A 15,609-nucleotide genomic window follows, 5' to 3' on the forward strand; every position below is an offset into this window, starting at 1 on the left:
CCTACTGTGTCACACAACCCTTTTGATTGCGACTCGATAAAACATTTATTTTTCTACGTGATGAAGTGATCTCAGTAGAACATGTGTGTAGTACTAACATGTCCGTTGGCCAGCGGGATGGGCTCCATGAGGTCCACACCCTCAGCGTACACCTGGATGAGGGAGAAGACGTCGCGGGCTTTGACGGCTTCACAGAGCGTGTGCAGTCTGGACGTCATGTCGGGACACTTCCTCCTGGAGAAACGCTTCTCCGTGTACTTGGCTGTGATGAAGTCTTTCCTCGCCTGCCTGCTCGCCCCGAAAAGGAAGACAAGAAAGCATGGCGGTGTTACCCATAACAGACATGAATGAACATTGGCATCCCTTTTTTGTTTCAAAGAAAGTTGCAAAAGTGAGGCGACTGACTTACTCACTATTCTTATCAACACACTTATTTCAATTGAATTATAGTGCTGAATCACAGCAAGTTGTCTCAAGACACTTTACGTAGAGACCAAACGTTGTCCCCCCCCACCCTGAGCAAGCATTTTTGCAACACATTCATTCAGTCAGGCAGGCGAGCATGGGATCTTTATTCTTCAGCGTGTTTGAGTAGATGGTACGCTGTGATTGGCCAGTCGCTGTGACAGCCTAAACCTAACCTCAGTAAAACTATAAAACGCAATGGCTGGGCGGACAGGGAAGAACGATTACATGAGAGTGTCAGGCAGTCACACAAATGTATAGATTAGAACAGGGGTTTTCAACCAGTGGTCCGCGGAGGTATTGCAGGTGTCCCCTGGCCATGCGTTTTACTTTTAATAACTTACAGGAGTTCTTACTGTATGGTGTGTGTGTGTGTGTGTGTGTGTGTGTGTGTGTGTGTGTGTGTGTGTGTGTGTGTGTGTGATATGAAATGTGAGATTACCATAATCACAGTAATCCTTAATCATATTCCATCATATTCAAACAAAATCACTGTATTATATTAGATATTATATTGATATTATAGCTATTTTCTCCAGCTCCCTGTGGTGCATGAACCCCCATCACTGGGGTGGGGTGGGTCTATGATGGTGGTGGTCCCCAGGTTGCTCTTAGTGAGGATGGTGGTCCCTGGGTCAAAATCAGTTGAAAACCCCTGGATTAGAAGGTACTGTATAGTATAGCGGACGTTACAAGAAAGCAGCTATTCAGCAGATAACTTATATCGTTGTCTTTCCAGTGTGTTTGTGTGCGAGAGAGTGTGTGTCAGCGAATGCATGTCAAAATGTGTCAATAGGGACATACGTATCACTACTAGTCGATTTCCTGTGGCTAACTGTAATGTGAGCCCTAATCGAATAAGTAAATGATAGATGGAGGAAATAGAAAGAAAGAAAGAAAGAAAGAAAGAAAGAAAGAAAGAAACAAGGGCAGACACTGTAGAACTGAGGGTTAGTGAGAGGAACTGTGGAGGAGATACAATTGCAGAGATGACTTACATGTCACTGGCTGGGTTGGGTTTGACCACATCTTCAGCAGTTAAGCAAGCCTCCATGATTTCATTAAATCCAGCATTCCCCACATTCTTGGCCAGCTGTAGAAAACGCGCACGCACACGCACACACACACACACACACACAACAAATGTACATGAAATAATTGCATGCATAGGCACAACACACAGCCGAGTAACTCCAGCCTATTTAAGTGTAAATGAGTGGCTTGTCTTCTGCAATCCTGAATGTCCTTGTCACTAACCTTGAACGCAGAGGTCCTCAATATTGTGTGTGTGTGTGTGTGTGTGTGTGTGTGTGTGTGTGTGTGTGTGTAGGCAGGGAGGGAATTGCTATAAGAATTGCATAACAGCATTCTCTTTGTGGCGAGTACAACTGGCGTCTAACAAGGAGGGGGGGGGGGGGGGGGGGGGGGAGCAATCACCGTTGGATGCATTTAATCCCAAAGAGCCCACAGGCCGTAAATCTCGACCCCAAACAGCGATTAGAAAAAGACCAATAAAATGTGAACTATTTGGAGCGGAGCGGAGATCCGGAGGTCTGCAGCATCATTGACTGTGATGTCTCCAGAGGGACAGCGCCGACGCAGCAGGGGAGACGGAGGACAGGGCCAAGGGCGCTCGCGTTGTCCTTTACTCTCCACTTCCTCTCCTCTCCCCTACCTCATTTCCCCTTCCTTCATACACCCTAGCTCTGGTCCATGGCCCAATGCTTCTATGATTCTGCCCTGCATTAAGGCTATGCTAATTTCGCTTTTAAATCTCACATGGAACTCAGACCAGCCTCTCCTCTTTAGCGTAAAAAAAATGAACGTTTTTGCTACTCACCAAAACAAAAGGCGGGTTGTGTCATTAGAAAGCCTACTTTTCTTAGTCGGAGCACTCTGAGCCCCCCCCCACCACACGTATAAATGGTACTTTTTGTCCAAAAATTGATTTTGTTTCAACCGGGAAAAGAATACTTTTAGTTACTCCAATGCGCCCTCTACCGATATTACCCAGAGAATTGCCTCACAGAGAATATTTTTCCTCCGGTGAAAAAAAAAATCCCTTTCTGGCCAAAAAGTACTGTTTATACGTGTGGTGGGGGCCTCAGAGTGCTCCCACTAAGGAAAGTAGGCTTTCTAATGACACAACCCACCTTTGTTTTTGGTGAGTAGCCAAAAGCCTTCTTTTTATTTACGCTAAAGAGGAGAGGCTGGTCTGAGTTCCATGTGAGATTTAAAAGCGAAAGTACCATAGCCTTAACACATTTTGTACATAATACGTCCTGAAACGTCATAAGGATTGGAACCGAGAGGTGCCTACGACGTCTGTGGACGTCCTAGCGACGTCCAAACGACGCGGGGCGAGATGATAATATTCAGAATTATTCTTTTTTTTTTTTTTTTGCATTTCGCTTTTCGCTTGCCGTATGCTAACGCTCTGTGAAACTATTAGCTTGTCATTGACTCCCATGTTAGCGCGGCGGAAAGAATGACTCGTATCTCCTCATCCAGGGCGCTCTCCGTGGCGCTGCGTTTCTGCTCCTCATCCGTCTCTCCCGCAAAATATGAACTCTTTTTGGAGCGTATATAAATATATTAAGATGATCGGAGATTGTGATGGCACTTTGTCAGTCAACTTTTTTAAGAAAGTATTTCCGGTTCATGGCTTTCAAAATAGAAGCGATCACTACTCTGGCGATTACTCTGGCGCAAGCAGCGCCTTTATTTTGATGCAGTTCCGGTACTAAATGTGTTAATGCAGGGCAGAATCATAGAAGCATTGGGCTATGGACCAGAGCTACATACACCCCCGACTCTCTAGAGAGTTTTATATGGGAAAACCAATACGGTGGAGTGAGTCGGTCCATTAATAATGTGAACACCAGCACTTCCATTAACCACCTTCAACCTGGAATACCTATTGCGGGCACGCCGTTATAGGCGGACATGTTCCAAAAACATTTCAGAAATAGCCAGACGAACAGAGATCTCCGGTTACTGATTATGTCTGGTGACATAAATTCAGTGAATGGGCTAAAACTAGGAGGAAAAATAGCCAGTGTTAGAGACTTACCAAGAGCTCTGAGGTGCTGAGTACATCCAGTGTTAGAGACTGGATCCTGGAGTAGTGAACGCCCAGCTCTCTGTGGATGCCAGAACATTCTATACAGGTCAGGATGCCCAGGTTGGTGGACAGCCATGTGGGATCTGAGATGGAGAGAGAGAAACACCTGCTTAACCATTTTGACCTGAGATCAGATTATAAAAATGTCTTCTACAGCCTGAAAGTTTTCTGAAAAAGCTATGTTTCTACGTCAGTCGTTTTTCAAAAAAAGCAGACCTACAGCTTGTAGATCTGTAATGTGCTGTTTTTCCTTTTTTTGCCACTGGGTTCCCAGATAGGGGGAACTGTAGGCATAATAAGCCTCGGCTTCAGACTACCGGTACACATGTTTAGTTAGTGTCACCTCTGTTTATGTAAACTAAACTAAAAGTATTTAACCATGTTGTGGTAAACCACCAAAACACCCTGAAGAAGGCAGTACTACAGTATCTGTCCGAAACTTTGTTTTCTCTGTGTCCTCATTAAACCTTGTGCATTGGCAGCTATGAGTGTGTGGCTATACAATTTTTTCATTCAGTATAAACCACCAAAATAAACCATTCATTAATTCAATATAGATATATAGAATGAATTAATAAATTTTTATACACACACACACACACACACACACACACACACACACACACACACACACACACACACACACACACACACACATATTCAGAAGGTAGATGTGTGACACGACGTCCTTGGGAAGACTACAAGCAAGCTATTTTCTGGAGTGCATTAGCAAACTCTGACGTTTCCCCAATGGAAGCTCATGGAGCCAAAATAGCAGACTCAAGGGCATTTAGCCACAATGTCACTGGAAAGTGAAAATGCTGAAGTGTGAAAAAGTCTGGCCTAGATGTAATGTGTGCGTACTGTATGTATACACTACACACATACAGGCATACATACAGTACATACATGCTTAGTGATGCCTCGGGCGACTGAACTTCCCCTGTGGGATCAATATGGGTCTATCCATCTTGAATGTCCATCCCTCTGTGTATGTGTACACGCAGAGGAAGATTGGAAACGCCTAGTATACCCGTCATTAGCATCTTTTGTGTTCTTCACCAGTGTGTTTGTAAAGGTGTCTAGTGACACATCAGTTTCCCTATGGGAAATCTGTGACAGCTGTTGAAGGTTACCATTAATAACTTATATGCAGGCAGATTCTACAAACTTTTATTCTGCTTTGAGTAGCAGTAAAGGCTGCAGCAGTGTTGTTGTTCGTGCAAAACAAATGCTTGCAATGGATTCAGAATCATGACAAATCCCTAGTTCTAGCCATTTAAAGCAGAATAAAATGCTGTACAATGTGCCTGCATAAAGGTTAATGTACCCCAACTGTCAGCAGCTGTCACAGATTCCCAAATTTCAGTCTTTGTGAGATATGTTACTAGACACCTTCACAAGAACTTTATTATTAAGGAATTTATTTCTCAGATTGGACATATTTCTGGTAATATTCCCAGACTAAGGGCTTAAGCGCTTAAGTGCTTTTGAGGATGACAGCAACACTGAGGGGTCAAAACTAAATGACGCACCACTTCCCTTCCCCTTATGCATTTAAGTGATGCACCACTTCCCTTCCCTTTATGCATTTAAGAGGAAGAGCACTGTTTTCACCATGGTCACATTGGACACCCACTCCCTTCCCCACCAAAGCGTACATTTATGTAACTTTATAACCCATATATATATTAGATCCATATATATGTATACCTTTTTTATGATCATATTCCTGGCTTTGTACGTTCATTAACATAATGAATGTGGAGAGAGACAGGTGAGGCAAAGCACAGAAATGACATGTGACAAAGGTGTTCTGAGCCAGATGCGTCAGCCAGATGTCCTCAAACTCAAAATATCACGTGCGCATTTAGCTGTGCGCACGACCTCCAACCACCACCGATGGCAATGCTGTGTGTTAGTTAGGGACTCACTGGAAGCTCCGCAGTCACAGCAGACATCGTTGCCCGTCATCCTCTTCACCTCGGCCAGGATGGCCTTGGTCAGCTCCTGCACGATGTTGTTCTCCCCGACGTGCTGGTCTCCCTTAAAGGCCTGGGTCAACGCTTCCTCTTTACTATTCTGCAGCACCGAGATCCAACTGGGGAGGGAGCAGGCAAGGAGAGAGAGAGAGAGAGAGTGGGGGAGGGAGGAGAGAGAGGGTGGATTGGAAGGCAAGTGAAGGTCAGAGAGGAGAAGAGAGGATACGAAAAACAGGAGGCAATATTTATAGACGATGAGGAGAGAGTAATGTAAAAATAAGACGAGGAGAAAAAATGGGGTGCATGTGTTTGGTCCGACGCACTAACAGTCCGACACCCTACCCAAAACCCAACCCTAAACCTAACCTCAGAGGAAGCAAACGGGTTAGTTTTAACCTGCCACGGATGTCAGGAGCCACAGGTGCGTTTTAACCCAGCCACGGGTTAGTTGTAACCGGCCATGCATGTCGGGTTAGGGACTAAAATGCCTGTCGGATTGTTAGTGATTGTCTAACCAACGTTTGCACCCCGAAGAAATGCAAGCAAGAGGGAAGGGAGTGAGATGACTGAGATCACTGAGGGAGGAATAGGATGTAGTTAAGTCACGACAAGCCGGAGGTGGGAAGTAAAGAATACCAGGGTGTGAGGTAGGAAGTGTGTGGGTTGTCACTGGAAAGTGTCGGACGTGGTAAACAGGATGCATTTAGGCACACGACAGACAGGCAGGCACGCGCACTTGCATGCACACACACACACACACACACACACACACACACACGTATAGGAAGGAACAGGCACTTACATCTGACAGTCTGGGTCGTCCTCTGCCTGAAAGTGATACGTCCTGTCATCTAAAAGAAAAGGGGATGAAAAAAAGAGAAGAGAAAGGGAGGAAGAGGAGAAGAAGAGAGGATTGGGGGTGGACAGGGTGTTAATCAAAAGGACTGACATGAAGTGAGGTGAAGCTGTTCCCTACAGAGACAGTAGGGCCCCTCAGGTTGTGGCCTCCTGGTGGCGCTACGATAGGCCAATGTGAAAAGGGTGCAATTTCTTCTTACACCTTTGATGGCAATTGGATGATTTGAGATTTTGTTCCAAAAATGCACTTTGCAAAAATCCACCTGTTGGTGGCGCTATAACAAGCCAATGTGAAATGCTGGGATATAATCCATCTGCCTAGTAGGAAAGTGCATGAACGATTTCACGTAAATTGAGGCTTGAGGCTTTTGGTTCAAAACGGGCTAATGCTGCAAACTTTGAAAGCCATGTTAGCCAATTAGGATAGAATATGAAATATTGGACAGATCGGTCTGGAGCTCATGACTAACGATTTGCGGGATATTTGGACAGAATCTGGAGGAGTAATATAAAAAAACGGTTTTAGAAAAGTCAGCCTACAGGCCGTTCTGTAAAATTTGGGGCAGAGTGTGTGTGTGTGTGTGTGTGTGTGTGTGTGTGTGTGTGTAAAGTTTGGCATTGACCGGGTTAACAGAGATTAGCTGGTAACAGACGGACGGACGGACACACGAGTGAAAAACATACTCTCTCCATGCCTTCGGCTGGTGGAGACAACCAGCTGACAGGTCAGTGTTGATTTTGACAGCAAATTTTGGTGCGTGTCAAATTTTGACACACACCAAGCATTTTGAGCTTGTACAGAAGGCCGGCTATTTTCGGCTCCCCTCTCCCCGACAGGGAGGAGAGAGAGGGACAGAGAGAGAGAGAGAAACCTACGAGATATGAGGTCAAAGCTCTTCTTCTCCTCAGGGTTGTGTTTCACCTGGCAGGTAAGCAAGTTGAGCTTAGCCGGTGGCCGGTTAGCCTGAGAGAGAGAGAGAGAGAGAGAGAGAGAGAGAGAGAGAGAGAGAGAGAGAGAGAGAGAGAGAGAGAGAGAGAGAGAGAGTAGAACATTTAACGGGAGGATAGCAGACAAAGCAGTGTGTGCATCATCTACATCTAACAGAGTGCAGCTCTGCTAATTGAATGGAGGCAGCAGCGATGCATGCCGAATGCAAACGCATTAGTGTGGTCTCTGCGCTCCGTGGTGTTAATCTATTCAAAGCTAATACGCATAATGGGAGGTCGGGGAGCAGGGGTAGAGGCCAAGAGACTTCGAATCTACACATTAGTGTGTGTGTGTGTGTGTGTGTGTAACTGAAACGCTATCAGAACAAGAGAGGCGTTGGGTTGTTGGGTTTCAATATGGCCTCACATGGGAGACCCCGTTTCTAATCTTACAAGATGGAATCCCTGCTAGTTGGCCTAGCGGAGATATTGCTTATAAGCTTTGGGCAGTACTTAATTGTCAATCAGTACATGTCCTACATTTCTCAGTGAAATAATAGGGAGACCACCTCCAACCACTACAGATGCTAATAATAATAATAATGTATGAACATACTTCACCATACATACTGGTTAAAATATCATTTCATCATCAAATAACTTCCCCATTGCAGCTTTAACTGAACACATTTGGACCACATTGTACACTCTCCGAATCCAATTAACACTTTACCGTGGTTGGTTTATCACAGCGGGGGTTCAGCCCTGCTGTGCACAAAGATAAACGCTGTGCTTACCGTTCCGTGTGAAATGGTAAGGTATCCGTTCTTCACCGTGCACTTTCTTTTCTGCCACACTTTCCTCAACCTGTGACACACAAAAGGCGTTAATTTAGTATGCACGACTGCACGCGCGCACACACACACACACACACACACACACACACACACACACACGCACGCGCAGGCGCACACACACACGCACACACACAATGACACACCACGATGAGCTCAGACAGAGCTGATGAAATATTGAGCGTGACCAAACCTGCGATTTCTCATTGATATGCAGAGCACATTACGTTATCCACGATGACACAAAGCTATATGTAAACGGTTCCCGTCTACATTCTATCTGCTCTGTTCATTAAACAAATGGAAAGGGGAATTAGGATGGTGGTCACAGCTCATTGGCTAGAGAGCCTGTCTGGTGATCGCCTCCTGGCCACGGGTTACGTGTCAAAGTGTCCCTGAGCTAGACACTTAACCTCCAACTGATCCCCGTCGAGCATTCCTCATAACCATCTGAGAAGCCATCAGCTGGGTGAAACCGAACACTGAATTTCCCCCGAAAACACGAACGAGTACCGTGCGAGCATGTAATGAACGAGCGCCACCGTCGTTGTGTATTGGCTCGCGGCGTGAGCCAGCGCGTTCACGTACTGTATGGCCCAAATGCCGCTTGAAGCTGCAATACCACTTTCGGCTACCTTGTCTTCAGTGTTTCCTCTCGGTGACGTCTCTATTAATTAATATATACTCCAAGGTGTGAGGTTGCTGGAAAAGGTTCTGTTTATTTGCCATCAAAGCACGGCAGTCATTACATTAAAAAACATCACTGAGGATTCATTTTTACTTCCATTATGGTCTTCCAGGAAACAACCGCACCAAAAAACATTTCTTATACAACATCTAAACCACAAGGATTTCTTGCTCTTTTGAATGCATTGCATTTGACTTATTGCGTGTAAATCAAACAAGCGTCATCTATTCATGGCCATTTCTTAAGCCTACCCGTCGCTTTTCTTAAAGAGGTGCCCGCTGCGGTCCGTGCCATGCTCCTTGTTGCCCTGCGGCTGGTGCAGGCTGTAGGTGGCGCTCTGTCGAACCTGGGAATCCTGGGTAACACACACACACACACACACACACACACACACACACACACACACACAGACACATACACGATCAGAACTACATACAGAAAAATAATCAAAACTTACAAAGAAAACTGATAATTTCTGGTACTCCATTCCAAAATCTTGAAAGTATTTTTTTATCTATATGAATGTATTCCGGATGCGTTACATTTTCTGTGGCGTTATCTAAACTTTGAGGTCGAGGGTGTCAAGGGTGAGACATCCTGCCTTCTCCTTGACCTGACTATGACCTACACAACGGGTTATCAATGACATGAACATTTCCTGTAAGGATTCAGTGACGTACTACACTTGTGCTATTACTCATTGGACCATGTGAACACCACAAAGATAATCTATCTGTTGCAGAATAATGTCTTATATTCACTGTTAGGTCACATCATGTTGTTCATTCTTGGCCTTCTGATATGTTCTGTCAATATGATTATTGTAGAGTCAGGATGCCATTACACGCAGGCCTGGTATCTATTGTTATTAGTACAGCTTGTGATTAGGACACCAGCTCCTCTCTTATCTTTGTATATAGCTATGCTCTGCTCCTTGCTTTTAGCCAGCGTTTGACCTCTTAAACGCTATACTTATTTGACCGGGAGCACCCCAGGGCTCTTTTCTAGGCCCCCTCCAGTTTTTACTCTACACTAAATAACCATTAGGGAAACGAGGAGATCTTTTTTTTGCCAGACTCATCGCTAATGTCAGAGCAAAGGACCAGAGAACGTCCCCAAACGAAGACCAGAGATTTATCATGAATGATGCAAGTTCCTGTTACAGGAAGCAGGGGGTGACCTTTGAAGAGCTTCAGGGACTGAGTACAGTATGAGTACAGTAGAGGCTTCAGGGACTGAGTACAGTATGAGTACAGTAGAGGCTTCAGGGACTGAGTACAGTATGAGTACAGTAGAGGCTTCAGGGACTGAGTACAGTATGCTAACTGTAGAGGCTTCAGGGACGGATTACAGTATGCTAACTGCAGTTATCACTACATGCACAGTGTCAACAGGAAGTGACCAGATGAGCTCTCATCAATGTAAAAAGGCATTTGGACTAAGAGGACATATACTGTACTGTATGCTCCCTCAAAAGCACTGGAACATTATCGCGCACACACGTACACACGCTCTCTATATCTGCTGGCATAACACAATCATAAATGTTAATATGTATCTACCATATATATATGTACTAGAAAATATTATAATAATAAACATTAAATTCAAGGAAAAGCAAAGAAAGAAAGGAAAAGCAAATCACAATGAAAAAGCAAATGACAGAAAGGGGGTTTTCTTAGAAAGCCACTTACTCTCCTAGGCTTGGTTCACAAAAGACGGAGGCAGTGGGGGTGGGGGGGGAGAAAAGAGCATTGTTTCAGATGAGACCATGAAGGGCTGCAGGTATAAAACACCTCAATCACTAGACAGCTGGGATCAATTAAGCTCCAAATCCATTCAGATAGGAAAATGGAAAATAGCAATAAATAAATAGGCAATTCATAGCAATGTGGTTATCAATTTTCAGAGGAACTTCGTTTCTTTTCACCACAATTTGAACTTGAGAGATGGCTTGCCAAATTATTTTCAAGAAACACATTAGAAGAGATGGTGGCATTCAGCTTAAGTTATGTACCAAAAAGCACTAGAAGGGAAAAGATTGCAGATTTAAAAACTAAATCCTACACATTGTTTTGCATCACCAGGTGTACGCGATCATGAAGAATAACACAGAAGACATATATAGGCTACTATTTATTTACACATCAGGAAAAATTGTATTTCGGTGGAAAGGGGAAGAGTTTGGAAGGCTTGCATTATTAACAATACATACGTTTTCAAAAAGAGGATTCATGAGAATAGAGCATATTGCGGATTATGTGACATGTTCTTTGACATTGAAAGGTCAGAAAGCTTGGGGGATGGTGCATGTTTGTTTGTGTGTGTGTGTGTGTGTGTGTGTGTGTGTGTGTGTGTGTGTGTGTGTGTGTGTGTGTGTGTGTACTACCTCTTTCTGTTCCACCTGTAGTGCTGTTTTTAGGACATCTCTTAGCTGAGAGAGCTGCCTCCTCTCTTCATCCTGGACTTGCTTTATCTGTCGTGAGGAAATTAAAATATTAAAAGGACACATAATTGCTGGAACTGCTGATGTTCCCAGAAAACAGTCACTGTCATTGTTTAGTGAAAGCTGAATCCTCTCCTGCTGATCAGATAGAGACAGTTGACAACTCTTTCTGCATCCCCTATAATAGATAGTATTATAATACGTGTTGTACTTATATTAAAGCATTATGTTATACATTAGCTATTGGAAAATAGAAGATCTACAAGCTCATAGCGCAGCACAGAGTGCCGCGCTATGAACTTCTTTTGAAAAATTGTGAAAATGTGCTTCAAATCTTTGAATATATATTTTTACAGAATGAACATTTTAACTCAAATCTTTGCTTCTTTCGACGTCAGGCATAAATGGGTTAATGACTAGATGCGGGATGAATTTTTTATATATTTAATTTTGGGTCGTTTTGCCTTTATTGATAGTACAGCAGGGACAGGAGACGGGGTGACACGAAGCAAAGGCTGTCGGGATCGGGACTCGAACCCGAGTCAGGCCGCATCGGAGCCCTTGGTGCCCGGACCGATAAGCCAGCGGTCCAGGCCCGATGCTGGATCCCTCAATGATTCTGTGTACCTTTGCTTTGGCAACCTGTGTTCTCTTGTCATGCCAAGACACGAAAACCTTTTCGAATTGAACTGAAGTGAATTATTGCGTTCCGTTTCGCAACTCGAGACACGCATGAGGAAATAAAACGAGCAGAATCTGTATAGAAAAGGAAAGTGGTGCACTCACTGTGTGCATGTCCGTCGCCAGTTTCTCTATGTAAGGCTTCAGGTTGTCCACTGCTTTCAGTCCATCCTGAAAGAAACTGTAAACGGGAAGTACGTTAGTGCAGTGGTCCGGGGACCCCCAGGGGGTCCTTGAGGGAATTCTAGGGGGTCCTGAGCTAAATCACTGATTCATTGACCTGTATAGGTCTGCAACTCTCACTGAGGATTTTAGAATGAATGACAAAAGAAAAAGGTTTTATTCGACGTCTGTGGATTAATTAACGCATATCAAACTGGGAGTCCTTGAGAATGACTGCATTAGTGCATGTGTGTGTGTGTGTGTGTGTGTGTGTGTGTGTGTGTGCATCTTACTTGCACTGTGCATGGAAGTACTTGATCAGGTTCTGCAGCAGGTCCACTCCTTTCTTGATCTTGATCTCGTTTACTTTGAGGAGATACTGTGAACGGAAGTTCAGTCAGAGGTCAAATTGCACTTCAAAGGTCATTATTTATGCACCATCTGAAACCAATACAGCCCTGTAATCACACACTTGACTACACCATCACACTTCAAAGTAAAAGTCCTCTTTCAGGTACTTCTAAAACGACATGACGTTTCTTTTATGGCATCTCATTCACGCATTGAGACACGTTGTGTGAGCTGGCGGAACGACTATTTTCCAAAAATGTTCGACCAATGTTAACACATCTTCTGCTATTACAAAGTGTGGCACAAAGTATTTCCAAATGGGGGTCCATAGCCAAATACATATCACTTTGGGTGTCCTTGAGAAACACTGACTTAATTCACTGTTATGACTGACACTTCTTACACAATAAAGCTAGAAGCTTATTTCCACTGTGGCGCTTACAACAAGGCGGTGTTGCTTACAAACCTCACACATCTGGAGCTGGAAGAACCTCCTCTCTTTCTCCATCTCCTCGGCGATCTCTGCCCCGCTGATCTCCGTCCGGATCATCCCGTGTTGCCTGGCGTGCTCCTTCTTCTCCTTCTCTATCTTGGTGCTGCCAGGAAGTGACAAACACGGCGTCAAAGTGTGCCTCAACATCGCCGTTGATTTTGTCGACTAAAGTAAAAAGCTATGACGGATGTTCGTCAACTACCTTTTTTCACTGAGAAAAAACGACATTAAAACTAAATAAAAACTAAGCCATGATGACGAAAACTATGACTAAATATACTGTCAATTTTGTCAACATAATGTTAAAATGTATGAGAATAGGTCATTTTACAGTATGCTTGGTTGCGTGCAGGTTTTACGCTCTGTAAATAGCAGATCTACAAGCTCACAACGCGTCGCAGCGGGTGAGCTCGTAGATCGGCTATTTTCAGCATGCAAACAAGGGTAAAAGCTGCCCTTACAACGCCATCAAGTCCCGCAAAAAAGATTTTTTTGTAAATGTAGTAAATGTAGTCGACTAACATCGTATGATATTTAGTCTAATACGAATACTAGACTAATACTAAAACATTTCAGATGACTAAAATATGACTAAAAGTAAATTAAGTTTCATTCCAAAGACTGCTCTGCACTCCTTTGCTCACAGGTTTACTATTACTACACTATTACTTGAGGACAATAACATTTTAGAACGCTGTGCACCAGGAAAATGGTCCTCAGTGTCTCTTTCTCAAATTCTACTTCTTCTCTTCCATCTGTGGGGACATCTGACTCTCACAAGTATAGTAATACAAGTACACACACACACACACACACACACACACACACACACACACACACACACACACACTTTCTTTCTAATACAGTTATCACCACCCAGAAAAACACACAACAGGGGGTGGGGTCAGGGTGGGGAAGGGTACCATTCCATGCGAGAGGGCATTCTTTTCCATATATGCTGGGGTGGTTTTTCAGCAGCATATTCTCTACAAAAAGGATGCTGGGGTATCATTCATTATGCTCGATTTATACTTTGTTGCGCACCGGAGTCACACCGGAGTCACACCGGAGTATACAGCTTGTATACATCGGCTGCTTTCGGTGCGCGACACAGTATAAATCAGGCTTCCGAGTGCATCTTTGACTACTACTAGCTACGGGTCTTTGGGTTCAGGTTTCTGTGGGGCCCGTTCATGCACTCTGCTACTGTGACTGTAACCTTATGCCCCGATTTATACTCGCGCCGCGCCAAGCCGCGACGCGATGGGAGGTGGTGGGTCTGCGATGTGAGGTGGACGATCTGCGGTGTGAGGTGGACGTGGTAGATCTGCTATACCCGCAGATGCACGACACCGGCGGCATGCAAGAAAGCAAGTTTAACCGTTACTGTCGGAGAGCAACAAGATGGTCAGCCATGTTCTCCAATGTCCGCCTGACCTGCCGCTACTATATCGTCTCCGCAGAAGTCAAGACGATTCAGGTTCGTTCAAAAGGAAGCAGACACGGAAAACAAAGAAGCCGGTGTTCAAGCCCTGATGAAAGTGGTGTGAATGCATGACGCAAGATGTGGATATTGATCCAATTACTGGATATAAAAAGGTTAATGTATGCTTTGTATGCAATGTAACCATGTGGGTTTATTACCTCCACCAGTACATAAAAGAACACGTTGTTCTGTTGTATCTATTGTTTGTATCGTCAACCCATGTCACACCACTTTGACAGAAAAGAAAAAACACTTGGAAGTCTCCATTCTCTCTTTTTCACATTTCAAGACTGTCTTCTGTTCAACAGCCACATTAAGCTATGTAGTACAGTTAGACTGTCTTCTGTTCAACAGCCACATTAAGCTATGTAGTACAGTTAAGTCAGCACATGAATCCTCCGCTCTGGAAGCATTAACCCATTCTGACCTGAGATCAGATTCATACGAGGTTTCCACTGGACACACACACTGGTCTGATTAATCCATTCTGACCTGAGATCAGATTCTAGAAAATTTTCAGTCGTTCTTCGATTTTTCAAAAATAGCAGACCTACAAGCTCGTATCGCGCCACTCGGTGGCGCGATATGAGCTTGTAGATCTGCTATTTTTCAATAGCTAAAGCATAACATGATGCTAACACCAAAATGGGTGCCCGGTCAGAATGGGTTAAGCATGATCAGATATCAACTAAAGAGAGAGATCTTTGTCAGCTTAGACCTTTCAAGAGTTTTTCAACGGACGTTGTGGTCCATACCCTTCAAGCCCGTCAGTTCAGGAAGTCAATTTAAAAATAAATAAATAAATAAACGAGACCAAAATACTTGGCACAGACTAAATGTCCTCCTCTCGGTTAACAGAACAATGCATTCACCACGCTTCCTGAAAAGATGGCATTGACAGTGAATTGACCTCAGCCCATGAGGCGGACACAGCGATGGAAAATAGAACTCAAAAAGCTGGAGAGGAGGAGAGCCCCACAGAGAGCTCGCTAAACCAGTTCAGGGCAGATGATATAGGGTGAGTGCTGTGTGTTAAGAGCCAAATATTCTCATCTCTCTCTCTGCCTGTGGACATGAAAGAGGCCCGTTATT

The 15,609-nt window shown here is 44.2% G+C and overlaps 1 protein-coding gene across 5 annotated transcripts in view; it reads right to left on the bottom strand.

Moving 5' to 3' along the window:
- asap2a (ArfGAP with SH3 domain, ankyrin repeat and PH domain 2a) overlaps positions 1 to 15,609 on the bottom strand; it is an 80,594-nt gene that overhangs the window by 17,285 nt on the left and 47,700 nt on the right. For all 5 annotated transcript variants that reach the window (XR_013965446.1, XM_080784868.1, XM_080784867.1 and 2 more), the window contains exons 6-17: positions 13,005 to 13,134; positions 12,481 to 12,566; positions 12,131 to 12,206; positions 11,288 to 11,374; positions 9,150 to 9,253; positions 8,154 to 8,223; positions 7,306 to 7,393; positions 6,374 to 6,422; positions 5,524 to 5,690; positions 3,539 to 3,672; positions 1,464 to 1,558; positions 99 to 288 (exon numbers count right to left, since the gene is read on the bottom strand). Coding sequence is in view for 4 of the 5 variants with exons in the window: in XM_080784868.1 (XP_080640994.1) it covers positions 99 to 288; positions 1,464 to 1,558; positions 3,539 to 3,672; positions 5,524 to 5,690; positions 6,374 to 6,422; positions 7,306 to 7,393; positions 8,154 to 8,223; positions 9,150 to 9,253; positions 11,288 to 11,374; positions 12,131 to 12,206; positions 12,481 to 12,566; positions 13,005 to 13,134 (1,276 nt within the window). In the remaining variant the exon portion in view is untranslated. The remainder of the gene's footprint in view (positions 1 to 98; positions 289 to 1,463; positions 1,559 to 3,538; positions 3,673 to 5,523; positions 5,691 to 6,373; positions 6,423 to 7,305; positions 7,394 to 8,153; positions 8,224 to 9,149; positions 9,254 to 11,287; positions 11,375 to 12,130; positions 12,207 to 12,480; positions 12,567 to 13,004; positions 13,135 to 15,609) is intronic.

This window comes from Protomyctophum bolini (genome assembly GCF_963924005.1).
Source record: "Protomyctophum bolini genome assembly, chromosome: 15".
NCBI classification, from domain to species: Eukaryota; Metazoa; Chordata; class Actinopteri; order Myctophiformes; family Myctophidae; genus Protomyctophum; species Protomyctophum bolini.